Source organism: Asterias rubens, chromosome 9 (assembly GCF_902459465.1).
Source record: "Asterias rubens chromosome 9, eAstRub1.3, whole genome shotgun sequence".
NCBI lineage: Eukaryota > Metazoa > Echinodermata > Asteroidea > Forcipulatida > Asteriidae > Asterias > Asterias rubens.
Window position 1 is genome coordinate 7,048,644 of NC_047070.1, and position 15,639 is coordinate 7,064,282.

Below are 15,639 nucleotides of genomic sequence, written 5' to 3' on the forward strand. Positions count from 1 at the left end.
TAAAGCTGTTTACCATAAGCAAGGATAAATGCTCGCTAACCCACGATAAGCACACGAGTGACGTAACAATGCATATCCCTGTTGAACATTCTCACGATGCGCTTTGAGAATTTTTCTGCAAGCTTGAGATATCAAAGAGAAGATAAAATTAGCTGTTGCAAACAACTTACCAAGCGAATGGACCGATGGTATAATGCAAAAAACAGTTAATGGCCTGACGTTCGACCCTAGCAGAGTCTTCACGAAGGCAGTCCCTTCCCTACAACCCTTCCCCCCCTTTTGTCTCCCTATTCATTGTTTACCCCTTGCCTTTTTCTGTATGCTTTCTAACCCTTCACTTAGTTACCTGTTCATGTTTGTTGTGTTCTCATTTAGCCTTCGAGAAAGACTCTGCTAGGGTCGAAACGTCAGGCCATTAACTATTTTTTGCAACTTGAGATATCATGATGAAATACATTTATGCCTGCACATATTTTTCTGCTACAGTAAGCACAAAAATTTGCTTAAAGGGAAGGTATACGTTTGTTAGTTACTCAAAACAAATATTTTAACTTAAAAACTAACTTGGTAATGAGCATTGGAGAGCTGTTGATAGTATAAAACATTGTGGGAAACAACTCCCTCTGAAGTAACGTAGTTTTTGAGAAAGAGGTAATTTCTCACTAAAATACTAAAAGACTTCTAGCGAGAAGTCTTTTATTCCTATCTGAAAGCACACAAATTCATCCAACAAGGGTGTTTTTTCTTTCATCATTTTCTCGCAACTTCGGTGACCGATTGAGCCCAAATTTTCACAGGCTTGTTATTTTATACTTATGATGGGATACACCAAGTGAGAAGACTGGTCTTTGACAATTACCAAACGTGTACCTTCCCTTTAACGGTAAACAGCTCTATGAAATTGGGCCCAGGGCCCATTTTTATTAATAGGGTTCTAATATTCTGTTGTGTTTATTATTGTGATAGAAACCAACAAGTATCAACTGCGTGCGTACATCTACCAAGCCAGGGACCTGACTGCAGCAGACTCTGACAGCTTCTCTGGTATGTGTGTTTATTCCAGTACCGAATAACATTATTTTAATAGACCTAAATGCACATGATGTCATTTCAGTAGGGCGCCCTCACCTAGAGGTCAAAGGAGGTTGTTCATTGGCCAATCCTGTGCGCCGCACATACAAATCTGTGCGTTTTGATTGTTATGTCACCGTTTTTACACTAAGATGGCCGCTGGATGACGTCAATGCATAAGGTCTAATAGTTTTGGTTTTACGCGTACATCAATGTGTGTTAGCACTGTATACTCACTACTTTCCCCAAGCTCTGTGGAATAAATATCACAGGCATACTACTTGGGTAGGATTCGAACCCACGACCTTTGCAATTCTAGAGCAGTGTCTTACCAACTAGACCACCAAGATTCACTGAAGTCACAGAGATTCTACTTGGTCTTTCATCTCTGCCCATACTGGAATGTTGGGATCAGTGACTAGAGACTGGTTTGAATCCTGTTATTAACCCTTCAGAGACCATTCATTTCTGTATGCCCAGACATTGCCCAATCTTGTTGATTTTTTTTGCAGCGTTATTTTCAGGTAAAATGTCCGGAAAATTAATGATGAAATAGAAATACATGTTTTTGTTGTTGTTGTTGTAGATTTTAAATTTGCATGGGAAACATTGTAAAATATCAATTCAGTCCCAAACCTTTTCTTTGACCCTATAATTGGTTGAGCAAAAGGTGGTCAAATATTGCGACTGCTCTGGCATTGTGGTACAAGCAGCTTGCAGTCACTAAGGTCTCTAAAGGGTTAATATCTGGGCCCAATTTCATAGAGCTGCTAAGCACAAAAAATTGCTTAGCAAGAAATTTCAATAGGAATGAAGAAACTGTCTTATAAGCACAGGTGCAAGCTCGCGTGTCACGCCCATGTTTCAACACTTTTTACTGGTCATAAACAAAGGTTTATACACACCCACATGATGCGCTCTCCACCAATAGGAATAGCGAAACTGTCTGAGGTATTTATGAATCATGGATAATCTTATCACACATGGAATCTCTTTCTCTCTCTCTGTAGATCCCTTTGCCTTTGTGAGCTTCCTCAACCGAAGTCAGAAGACGCAAATGATCAAGAAGACTCTATGCCCTCATTGGGATCAGACGTTGATCTTCGATGAGATCGATATACCTGGAGATCCCAAAATCCTGGCTGCCAATCCACCAGATATCGTTGTAGAAGTCTTCGATGAAGATACATTCGTAAGTCATTCTGTTCTTATTTCAGACAAGTAAGATTTGAAATTTTGCATGGTGGAAATACGATATAGAAAGGTTTGCGGTTACACCATGTAATGACTATCTCTAATGAGTTGGGGATGGTTGCATACTGATCGAAACGTCAAGTTGAAACCAACGGTTTTTTTCAGAACCACCCCAACTCATTAGAGATAGTCATTACATGGTGTTAACGCAAACATTTCTATATCTTATTTCAGACAATTCTTCTTTTTGGATGAGCAGTACTGGAGCAACGAGAATATACTTACTTACCTTTATCATTGTACATTTCAGATAATGTAGCCAAGGAACTGAAGAAAAGGAAATAGGAGGGGCCTTTTATTTTTTTTATTTTCAAGATGGCCGCCATTCTTTGAACATTTCAAACAACCATTGGTTTTTCTCCTGTTAGACAAGACATTGAACATGATTACCGTGATTTTGTTTTGTTCAGTAGGCCTCTATTTAGCTTACTTTCACAAGAATAAATTTAAATGTGTAACTGAATGAACAGTTTTTTAACCATATAATCAACACAAGCTCAGTTCTGACTGGCAAGTGTTACATTTTCTGATAGATAAGGTTGACATTTCATGGTTTTTCAATCTAATTTTGAGTTGGTTAAAATAAAAAATAAATTTGTGCAACCCGTAAAAAGGAATCGGACAGGGATGCTAAACATTTATTTTGTGTTATCTCGCCTTAAAGCCATTGGACTCTTTTGGTAAACAGTATTGTCCAAGGCCCACACTTCGTGTATCACAACTTATATATAAAATAACAAACCTGTGAAAATTCAGGGTTCAGTCGGTCATCGGAGTCGGGAGAAAATAACGGGAAAACCCTCCCTTGTTTCGGCACGTTTCACCGTGTCATGACAGGTGTTTAAAATCTGTAATTCTCGCTATCGAGAATTGATATTGTTTTAATGTTTTCTCAAAAAGTAAAGCCTTTCATGGAATAATATTTCAAGAGAAGTCTTTCACCATTACACACATGTACCTTCTGTAAACCCTGTAAGTTATTTGTAAATCTGTGAACTTTTTTTTTTTCCTGTTCCGAAAATGTCCAATGGCTTTAAACGGTGTCTTCGCAAATCTTGATTGATTGTGTTTTCACCGTCCAATCCAACTGATCTTGTTGATGTTTTGACTACTACAGGGCAGTGATGAGTTCATGGGTCGTGTGGTGATGAAACCGATGGTGAAACTGGACAGCGCTGATCAACGTGTATCTAGACTGGCTTGGTATACTCTATGTAAAGGAGAAGGCACTGCTGGTGAACTACTGGCCTCTTTCGAACTCTTCCTCATGGTAATTTAGAATCATCTTTGCATTATGCTCAAGTAAACTCTTTTCATTCTATTGGTTGGTTGTTTAAGTGACCTGGCATTGCTACATTTGTAATCACTTTATGTTGGTATTCCTAAAAAGTTTCCATGCTCATTCACGTGTTATTAATTTTTTTCTTCTAAGCTTGCCCTAATTTAGCAGAAAATATTGCTTAAACATTTTCTGCTGAGCAAAAAAGCGGGATACCAGTCACAAATTGTGTATGTGACATGGTGTCTGGCCGGTAACCTTATTCTGGTAAGCAAAATTCTGCTTTGCTTAGCTACATTGTTTGCTATGAAATTGGCCCTGTTTTGGAGATTTTCGAGTAATCGTTTTTCTTTGAATTTTGCCGCAATGAAACCCTGATTTGACAAAAGAAATATGATCAAGGTGCTTATAATTAGGTAGAAAAAAAGGTTGGAAGTATGTCAGTAGAAAAAAAGGTTGGAAGTATGTCGGGTTTAGATTTAAATCAATTCAATATTGGTGTATTTTCAAATAAAAATACAAGACCAAATGAAAAGTCATAGACTAATGGCATTTGGTTAACAATAAAATTACATCAAAAATATATGTACAAGTTTACATGATAAAACAAAATATTAAAAATATTACTAAAGTTAAACAGACAAACAGGAATTGGGAAAACAGCTATAGACAGGAGGGGGGATTTGTGGACACAAAATAAAAACAAAACAAGGGAGTTTAAAATAAAACAGCACCACTCTGTAGGCAAGGGAGATTTGGACACAACATGAGCACAAAGGAAATGAAATGGAGCTGTTATCATGAACTGATTGAGTTAAGCATCTGGAGCATTGAGGGGACAGGCGAGTTTTTGTATTTTTGAGTTTTTATCTGAAGGTGTTCTAGTTTCCTGGTTTTTCTTAAAGTATGCTCTGACAAATTATTAGATTTACGTTCTAGGGGGAGGATACCTCCAGCTGGGGGGGGGGGGGGAAACTGAAGTAATTAGGTAGGTACTGAAAATCCCATCTAGATGTTCTGGTCCGGAGAGTTGAAAAGGCAAAGATTTGAAAAGGCAAAGATTAGGCTTTAAACTGTTATGTTATTACTGTATGCGGGCATTAGATTTACTCTTTTTTGGGATCTATTAAAGAATAATTGAATTGAATTTAATTGAATTGAATTGAATTCCATTCGTAATTGATTTTTGAATGTTTTTGTTCTAGTCGGAGACGTCTGATTTGCCGTTCATGCCACCATCTAGAGGAGATCTTTTCCTGGTTCCCAATGGCATCCGTCCTGTTATGCAGAAGACTGGTGTGGAGGTGAGTAAAGCTATCAGGGATGAGAAATTTCAAACTTTCATCTTGTTATTAAATGCCCAGCAAAGTTTGTAATAGTTGATGTAGGTTAGCCCTCGTACTCAATCAGATTTCCCTACTTTTTTCCCGAGGACCAAATATCATGCCTGACATATATGTTGTCGAATAAGGTTTATCGCGATTCAGAATCGCAATGCATTGTGGGAAGGAATATGGGGCGGTTTCTATGCAGTTTCTACGACTCTCGCACGCAGCGCCTATACCTTTGTGTGGGTCCTACAGCGCCCTCTCTTGATATTTTGCTATTCGCGATAAACCTTATTCAATGAATATTACAACTATAATTGAGATAATAGCAACATTGTCAGCTCCTGACTATAAGGTCGATAGTACAGTTTGTATAGATTTCATAAAATCATTCATTCAAATCTACATCAAAGTTGCTAGAAAACCATGAAAGAACAAACTCTTTTTGCATATAATGGTGTGCTTTTATATGCCTGAGAAAGGCTTCATGTTTAAGATTCAAAATTGTTTGTCAAAAAATTACGTCTTTCTCTGAAACTACATTACTTCAATAAATCTCCATTGCTCTCCATCAAGTCAGTTTTTATATTAATTATATTTTGGAGAACTAATCCACGGTACACCCTGCCTTTGAATATCCGACTAATAAATGATGCTTAATATTTTTTGTAAAGTTCCTTTGTTGGGGTGTACGCAACATGAAGAAGTTCCAGCTCTCGGCGGTGACGTCACCGTGCATCGAGTTTGAAATCGGCGGCAAGATCATCTCATCCAAGGTCATCAAGAACACCAAGAAGAACCCCAACTTTGATTCTCCACTGCTCTTCATGCAAGTGGTAAGCTGTCAACTTCTTATCAATCAATCAGTCAAGCATAATAATCTGTTCCAAACACTCGCCTGGTAAGCTACGGTGACCAGGGGCCAAATTCACAAAGCAATAAAATTCATCGTAAGACAAATTGTCAGTTTTACCATAGTGATTTGAGTTGTGACATCACGCTTTACTTGGCAACTATGATTGATCAGCAAATAAGATCAATCTTAGCTCTTTGTGAAATCAGGCCCAGGCTTTTTCCAGCTTTGCGTCTCTGGTAGTCCTTGCCAGACGAGTTAAGGGACACACATGATCTGTCATCATTCAAACGCCATCTAAAGACCTACATGTATCTTTGAATCTTTGATTTGAATCACAGTGATTTGCTATTGACTGGCACCTTTGAATGGTCCTCCAGATACTGTGCACCATATACTTTTTCTGTTATTAATATTGCTAGATTTTACTAGAACCATAGGGGTGTGAGTCAGTTCATGGCATCGGTGACATATTATTTCAACAGCCAAAACAAAGGTCTTTATATTCAGAAGAAAAATCCATGTTGTGGCAGGCCTTGACTTTCATATTTGAACATGTTGAAAGGGCAAGGCCATTTTCATTTTGCAAAGGGCACTTCAATTGGAAAATCTTAAAGTCAATGGGAAACTTTTGAAGGGCACCAAGGCCAAGACCAGGGTCAACAAAGGTCATGGCCTCCTGGCCTGCATGTAATTCCAGCAGCCAGTTTCACAAAACTTTACGCAACAGGGCAAGTCCACTTGCGCAACGTTTACGGCGCAACTTAAGCCATAAACGTTGCGCAAGTTGACTTACGCAGTTGTGTAAAGTTTTGTGAAATCGGCGGCTGGGCTGTTGTTGTTTTTACCGTTACATAATAATTTGATTTGATTGAAAACACTAGGACCTGCCCAAGGAAGAGTTGTACACTCCTCCTATCAACGTCAAAGTTCGTGACCATCGCGCCTTTGGACGTAAACCTATTGTCGGCGTGGCGGTCATCAAGAAGCTGGCAGAGTACCGAGTCATTCCAGCCCTGACCAACGGCGCAGCATTGACTGACCAACCCACTGAGAACGGAGGTTTGTCTCTTTCCTTGTTCTACGTCTCGATTCATCCATCCGTATACAGAAATCCTTCCCATATCTTGAACTCTTGGTGGCAGCAAACACTGCATTGGTAACCCGGGAAATTTATTTACGAGTCGACCAGGGGCCTTTTATTAAACCTCAGCTTGGGCTCAGGCTCTACGCGCTGTGTATGCAGCTCAGCCCTAACCTGCATTTTGGAGCAGTGCGTATTGCACAAACATCAACACACGGAGCCTGGAGCCGGAGCCTAAACCATGTAAACCGAGGTTTGAGAAAGACCCCAGTATTCTTTTGTTTAACTGATTTGCAAAGTAAAAATCTCAATAACCCATGACTGATCAGATGATCGCTGTGTAGCCCAACCCTTAAACCCAACGCTAGGCAGCTCAGCATGACCCCAGGTACCACCGCAGTGTCTGCTGCCACCAAGAGTTCAAGATCAGTAAATGATTGCTGTACACCACACATTGATTTGTCATCTTTCTTAGCTGTATCACTCTTTTTTTTTGATACCATCTCGGCTAAAAGATGATTGAGCTTGTAACCTTTGCTATAAAGTTCATCACACGGGGTATATGCTGCAGCTAATACTTTCCATTCATGGTATTTTTATTTTATGTGCTTGCTTATTTTAAAATTTTGCATTCACCCTGCAGTTGTTATCTTCTGATGCCTTACATCTTTGCAATGTTTGACCAAATCTTTGGCCCTTCTCTGAATTGCTGGTTTTTGGCCGTTGGCAAGGTTTACTTTCATAGCACTGCTTATACTGTGGCATTCTGCACATAGGGTTTATAGAGTCATAAAGAATGTGCTTTACCGGGTAATCGTGGAATTTTGTGGTAAGCACTAAGCAGTGCGCTGACGGTGGGCTCAGATTGCCTAGAAGGTATCTTCCTCAACGTTGCCACCTTGGCTAACAGCAAATAGCCGTAGGTGAAGTTTTTTTATGTGGACATGGCTATTCAAAATAAACGAATCTAAAGCGAAAGTTTGTTACCCTTGCACCGATGTGTATTAAGCACTGTATATTTAGTACTTTCCCGGTACTACCACCAAGGTAGCCCGATGGCTATAGACACAGTTCAAATCCCTAGCAGAGGGTAAAGCCCGGTTCATACTTCCTGCGAATGCAAATGCGATGCGAATTTGATGTGAATTTGATGTCACAACTCCTCTTTCGCTGCGATATTCGCAAGAGAGTTGTGCACAACTCAAGTCAGTGCGAATTTTGTTGCGAATTTGTGACGTCAACATTCGTATCGCAATCGCATTCGCAGGAAGTATGAACCGGACTTAATGCAACAATTTCATACACATCGGCGTAAGGGTAAACAAAATAGTTTATTTTAGAGGAACAAACGTTGATTATTTTGAATAGAGAAGCTTCGCTGAGTTGATGATTTATGGTGTTTGGTCCCTGGGTTTAAAATGGTACTCTTCATTAAGGCAGAAATTGGTGGGTGTCCACCTGATGCTATGTTGCAAACAACATCTGGATGTCTGCTGACGTGTCCCAGCTAGTTTAATTACATGTATTTGTCAAATTGAGACTTATTTAGCCAGCAAGGAAGCTGTACCAAGTGATAATCCATGACTGATTGGTTCCTAATATATGGGATATCGACCCAGCTGAAATGCCAGTTTTACAATGATGTATCGGATCTCTCACAACCAACTACCATCCATAAATCCACTCAACTTTCTGACTCTTGTTCCCCCCGGTATATCAACACGCAGTTACAATCCACTGAAATATAATCTCTTTTCTCCCCGCACCAACATCTACAAAAACTCTTTTTTTTTCCCTCAAGAATTACCCCTGGATGGAACAATCTTCCACTGCCTGTTGTCACTGCCCCGCTCTCCCAGTTCAAATCCACTCTTAATCTACCCTACGTGCGTAATCTTGGCGTGATATCCCATCATGGGACTTTGCCGAGTAGTAAAGTAGAAGTAGAAGTAGCTGAGGCAATTATAATAGTGTAGAAAATCTTGAATTTAATGGTTTAATCGTTAAGTATATAAAAATACATGAAATTTTAAATCCTTTTGTACAGCAACATATAAAATATTAAAATGTAAAAATTGCACAAGTTATACCACAATACTGCAGAAAACAATCTTTGCTATTTCCCAGCTAGTCCTAGTTAGTTTGAAAATTTATAACATTTTAGACTTGCAGGAGATGATCAGAGCGTACCGATCAGAGCGTTGAGTTGTCCAACCACCAGTTCTTTTTAGAACCAACACTGTACTCAAAACAGATTTAAACATGATGCTATCTCAAACCTCACCTGACTATTAAGGTGTGGAGACAGCACCAGACAATAATGTTTCCCGGATCTTGTAGTTATATAACTGGGCCTGGCTGAGAACCAACACTACTCAAAACAGATTTAAACATGATGCTATCTCAAACCTCACCTGTCTATTAAGGTGTGGAGACAGCACCAGACAATAATGTTTCCCGGATCTTGTAGTTATATAACTGGGCCTGGCTGAGGTTGCTACTAATCTAACTTCTTGCACTTAAGGCAGTGGACACTGTTGGTAATTGTCAAAGACTAGCCTTCACAGTTGGTGTATCTCAACATAGGCATTAAATAACAAACCTGTGAAAATTTGAGCTCAATCGGTCATCGAACTTGCGAGATACGAATGAAAGAAAACAAAACACCCTTGTCACACGAAGGTGTACATCAGGGAACCACCTGCACACTGGATTGTGAATGGCTGAGACTTAAATTAAACACCAAGCACTCTGTGCATGACATGAGACTCTCTTTGGTGATGCCCGTTTACTGATTCCTGCCCATTTACGGATTGCTAAGTTGTCGCCGATACTATTAATAATATGATAACTTTAACCATACTTCTGCGGACATGATTGGTTTCAAGAAATAAGTCAAGTATTTTTTTATAAAGTGCAAATTTCAGCCGGATTGTCTTTATTAAAATATTATTCCCGAGTCCTGTGAAAAAATATCACAGGCATGTTACTCGGGTGGGATTCGAACCCACGACCCTTGCAATTCTAGAGCAGTGTCTTACCAACTAGACTACCGAGGTTGCCCGGCAGCTAGAGGCAGTTCGAATCCTATGTTTTGGCAGCGGGTACCGCAACGATATAATAGATGTTAAATTTGCATCGGGGATAAAGAATATTAATTTTGGTTTTTACCCATACACCGATGTGTGTTACAGTGCTAACACACATCGGTGTATGGGTAAAAACCAAAATTAATATTCTTTATCCCCGATGCAAATTTAACATCTATTATAAAATATTATTAGCTATTACACAAGTACATGTACAAGTAGAATATGGACAACATAGATGCAGATGCGCTATATTTTTTCATACTCCTCGCGTATGCATGTGATAATAAATTTATCTTCAAGCAAACATGACGCTTGGCTCAAAATAGTGTAATACACAGACTTAGAATAGCGTTTGATTTTGACCATGCAGTGCAGGTTAATTTCACACTCTTGTTGCTGTGGAATCAGGGATTCAAGTTTTCTTAAAGATAAAAATTAGTTGTCAAATTATATATTTTTAGTGAATATATGATTACCTGGGAACTATAAATTGTACAACAAATTCAGAATGTTGGGCAGGAATGACTGTCTAACTTAAAGTCACCGGACACTATTGGTAATTACTCAGAATAATTGTTAACCTAAACACTTATTTGGTAACGGGCAATGGAGAGCTGTTGACAGTATAAAACATTGTGAGAAACGGCTCTCTCTGAAGTAATGTAGTTTTTGAGAAAGAAGTAATTTCTCTGTAAATTGTTTTCATTGATTTGAGACCTCATGTGTGAGGTCTCGAAATCAAGCATCTGAATGCACACAAGTTTGTGACAAGGGTGTTTTTACTTCCATTATTATCTCACAACTTCATCGACCAATTTAGCTCAAATTTTCACAGGTTTGTTATGTTGTGCATATGTTCTGAATCACCAAGTGAGAAGATTGGTCTTTGACAATTACCAAAGGTGTCCAGTGTCTTTAAAGCCCTGGCTTTTGTAGGCAGTCACAAGACCTATCTGATGGGATTTTCAATTCAGTTTAAATTAAATTCAATATTTTATTAGTCGTGTTAAAAAGTAAATTAAATTCCTTTTCCTGGTGTGAAAAGTATAGAAAAGTACTTGAAATCATATTATGATATACATGCATTGCTCGAAAAAAAATTCACAATGAAAAAGTATTACAATATTATAAAAAAAAGATAGGAGTCAGTTACACAATAAAGACCAATAACAAAAATTAGCAATGCAAAACAACATGTACAGACTATGTTGTACACAGCGGTTGACATCTGGCAGGAAGTGACTGGTTTGCAGGCAGCATAATCTTTAATTATAGGACGATCGGAGCATACTGATCGTAATGTTGAGATGTACGTAATTAACCACTGGTTCTTTTCAGAACCACTGCTACTCACAAAGAGACATTCACATGGTGTTACCACAAAAAGCGACACACTTGCAAGAAGACCATGCATATAACGTGGCAAGCAAGACAGAATAATGCATCTTAAAAATCTCACACATCTTATTCTTATAATACGATGATCAGAGCGTACTGATCGAATCGTTTAGTCGTTAATAACCACTGGTTCTTTTCAGAACCACCACTACTCAAAAAAGATATTTACATGGTAATATCGCAAACCTCTCTCTGTTTTACTTCTACCACGCAAAGTTTCAAGTCCTACTTAAAGGCATAATAACATTGATTTTCACTTATCCGGGTTTCATGAGAAATATTAACACCCTAACTGCCCCACTGTGGTCCATTTCATATTTGTAAAACTACCATATTTTTTAAGTCCGCTAAAATATCTGTATATATTTTTTGAAGAAGTCACATTACGCTCCAGTGGTCAATGGCTGACAAATGCAGTAATTATGGAAGAAAAACTTATAATAAATGTACAAGAATAAATAAACAAAATTCAGAATGACTTTGACAAATGGTAGAAGGGGTTTGCCCCTGTGTTTCTGGCAGTGGCCGCTGAATATGCCGCAGCACCCTGTAAACCCTTACAAGGTGCTACATAACTATGGTTTCATACTTGCAATTCAAAACTTTCAAAACCCTGTTTAGAAATAAATAAGAAGAGCTTTGATGAGAGCACTATATACAAACTAACATGCCTTGAAGGGGTACACCAATTGCCCTCTCGTAAGGGGCACTTCTATAAGGAAAATGTAAATTTGTATCAGAACTTTGCACAGGGCATCACAGCAAAAGCACAGGGCACCATGGCAATTGATGTGGGTGCCGTGGGTTATTTTGAGACCTGCACTTGTTTTTACTTATATTGTTCAACACAGCAAAAAAACACAGGGCACCAAGGCAATTGGTGTGGGTGCCGTGGGTTATTTTGAGACCTGCACTTGTTTTTACTTATATTGTTCAACTTTGCAAAAGGTATCACAGCAAATGCACAGGGCACCACAACAATTGCTGTGGGTGTCGTTGGGTTTTTCTTGGCCTGAACCGGATTTTACTTACAGCATATAGTTAAACTTTGCAAAGGGCACCAAGGCAAAAGCACAGGGCACCACAATAATTGCTATGGGTTCGATGAGGTTAGTTTGAGGCCTGCACTGGTTTTTACTTTGGTTAAACGCAGGAACAAAAAAATGCTAAATGGACTAGAATTGAGTGGTTAGAGTGCAAAAACATTTATATTTTAGTTTCAGATGAGGGGTCACAGGATTTATCAACAGCTGCTGATGGCCCCCAGGAGGACACCAAGCTTCTGGATGGAAAAGGTTGCCGATGATTGACGCTATTGTAGATATTGATTACATTTATGCATGATGTCTGCGGGATTTTATTGAGTGATTTTGCGATTTTCTTTTAGTGAATGAAGACGGCCAGAGTTTTTGTCTTTTTGCACAGTTTTTTTTTTTTTTAAAGGGTTTTTAATGCTGTTGTCGTGTAAATTAGCACCAGTGAATGACGGGTAACTTGATGTTTTGTTTCAAGAGCAGTTTAATAAGTGTACTCAGTGGCGTAAATCTGGGGGATGATTCTGGGCGATTTTGAGTCTGCAACTTTTGAGAGTTTTGAAACGGGGGTGTAAACTCAAAACAACCTGATGGCATTGACACTGAATCCACAGGAGATAATGGTGTTAAAGGCACTGGACACTATTGGTTGTTACTCAAAATAATTGTCAGCATAAAACCTTACATGGTAACGAGCAATGGAGAGCTGTTGATAGTATAAAACATTGTGAGAAATGGCTCCCTCTGAAGTAATTTAGTTTTTGAGAAAGAGGTTATTTCTCACTCTTAAATAATAAAAGACATCAGCTGAAGCCTTTTATTATTCATTTGGCAGCACACAAATTTGTGAAACAAGGGTGTTTTTTTTTCATCAAATTTTCATGCAACTTCGATGACTATAATTGAGTAAACAATTTTCACAGATTTGTTATTTTATGCATATTATGTTGGGATACACAAAGTGAGAATACTGGTCTTTGACAATATTACCAAAGGTGTCAAGTGCCTTTAATGCGGGCTCATAAAAATTGGTTTCAATGAGGCTGGAGTATGATTCAAAAATACTTGAGTATTAGTGTGTTTTTGTGTGACTCAAAGAAACATTAATAATAGTCTTTGTGAAGAGGGTATAAAACTAAGCCTCCCCCAAATTTACGCCCACAAGTACAAATACATGATCAAATGAGTTGAGTGTACGAGAATACTCTTTATTACTGCAACATTAGAACATAAGAACTCTTCTTCATATAAACGAGCTGTGACATTCTCAACTCACAACATCTTCAACTTGATACCATCCGTAAAGGACATTATATGCAAAGCACTTTCTCACTCATCTAAACAATAATAATAATCAATTTTTATATAGCGCTTTATCACAGCTCGAAGGGCAAATCAAAGCACTTCTGACATTATTACCCCTGGTCACTGGGCCATATCTTTCAATCCTTAAACCATCTCAGCTCCCTGGGGAGTATACAGCCGGGGCTGCGAGTTACATGTACCGCGCTCCAAACTAATCATTAATTACCATTCACATCTGCATTCTAACATGCACATACCAATACACTGGACTGTAACATTCATTACATCACTGCAAACTAACCAAATTCAAAGACATTAACTCGTAATGGATCTCGGCATGAGCATCTTCTTCTTAACCTTTGACCTGACAGTATGTTGTTGCTCGATGCATGCAAATCGCTCAGTGTTAAACATATGAGCATCGCACTACAGTTGCTGAGCAATATTATTTTGTGCAGAACTATTATTTTGTGAAGTCGAAAGCTACTGTATTGCACGAAATGCATGGAAAAACTAACACTTCTGACTTGTACCTCTCTTTCTAAATCTAGACGATAGAACCTTCTAATAACCTATACTGCATGAACGCCAATTTCAATTTGCTTGTGCGCACTAACAGTACTGGTTGGCAAAACAATGGGACATTGCACCTTTTTGTATAGGGCTGTTGGCGGAATGACTAAATGCGTATGCCTACATGTACATTTGCCAACCTATAGTGTCCTACAATCCCGGCCATATTGACCCATTTCACCTGACGTCATCATCAAAAAAAATCTTGAATGCGCCATTCTGGTGGGCAATTTCAATGTACGTTTTTGTATATAACTCTATGATGTACGTTATGCAGTGAAAGTGCGCGTTTTAGGCGACGCGGCATTAATACACGTAAACCTAACTTGCCCACCAACATGGTGAGCGCGGATCAGTTGCCGCGTGTGACGCGCGTGCAAGGGGTCAATACATGTATAACTCGTTGGGCCCCCATGCCCCATTTCAATGTTGGTTCTGATTGCACGGTCTTCTGCGCGTTACAGTCAACATTGAGCGGGGGGGGGGGGGGGGGGGGGGGGGGGGGGGGGGGGACGGGGGACAGAAATTGTTTATTGTCAGGTGAAGTGGACAGGGAATGGTTTTATGTAACATTAGGAATGGGTGGCCCAAGCATTTTTGCCGGGATTGTTGCTCTACGCATGCGTGATATTGATTAGCATACTTCTTAGGACAGAGCTACTTCTGTGTCTACTTCTCAGGGTTGTATGACTCGTGACTCAGACTTGAGTCGCATTTTTGATAAAAAAAGTACATAATCAAAATAACTGATGGAGCCCAAGCCAAATGGTTGTGATTTCGAAAAAAGCCTGTATAAAGATTGTACCCATTACAAACTGCTTATAAAGCAATCCAGGAAAAGGACTCCTGTATTTGGGCATGTTTGCTGACATGTTGATTTCAGTTGAAAGGGCCCAATTTCAAAACGCTGCTGAAGCATAACAAGTTGCTAAGCACCACAAAATTATGCTTACCAGCTAAAATACCATTATACTTGTACAAAATATAGCTGGTATCCAACTTAGTTGTGCTCAGCAGAAAAAAAATTAAGCAACATTTTCTGCTTTAAAGCAGCTCCGTGAAATTTGGCCCAGGGCTGGAGTAATAGACTGTAAATGGTAACTGTTACATGCAACCTCACTTGACCTCATCAGTGTGAATGAGGTCATGGGAGGTCACATCTTACCCTATTGAGCAGACCACTCTATGAGCAGACTGACAGTTGGAATTAGTTCTTTGGGTTTAAAGGGAATGTTAATGCACAGTTTTCTGTGAATTTTGGAATGAAATGGTTCGTTTTGGAATGACATGGTTCATTTAGGATTTACGTGGTTCGTTTAGGGTGAAGTTGACAGCGCCCATTTTTCCTCTTTGAGAATGGCTGAACTT

At 39.1% G+C, this 15,639-nt stretch overlaps 1 protein-coding gene across 7 annotated transcripts in view; it reads left to right on the forward strand.

The window, feature by feature from the left end:
- Positions 1-15,639, forward strand: part of LOC117294633 (myoferlin-like) — a 144,103-nt gene that overhangs the window by 72,624 nt on the left and 55,840 nt on the right. For 5 of the 7 annotated variants that reach the window (XM_033777128.1, XM_033777127.1, XM_033777132.1 and 2 more), the window contains 7 exons: positions 967-1,044; positions 2,082-2,263; positions 3,443-3,595; positions 4,810-4,908; positions 5,607-5,768; positions 6,670-6,847; positions 12,577-12,654. In XM_033777128.1, coding sequence (XP_033633019.1) covers positions 967-1,044; positions 2,082-2,263; positions 3,443-3,595; positions 4,810-4,908; positions 5,607-5,768; positions 6,670-6,847; positions 12,577-12,654 — 930 coding nt within the window. The remainder of the gene's footprint in view (positions 1-966; positions 1,045-2,081; positions 2,264-3,442; positions 3,596-4,809; positions 4,909-5,606; positions 5,769-6,669; positions 6,848-12,576; positions 12,655-15,639) is intronic. The other 2 variants (XM_033777130.1, XM_033777134.1) reach the window with 1 other exon arrangement.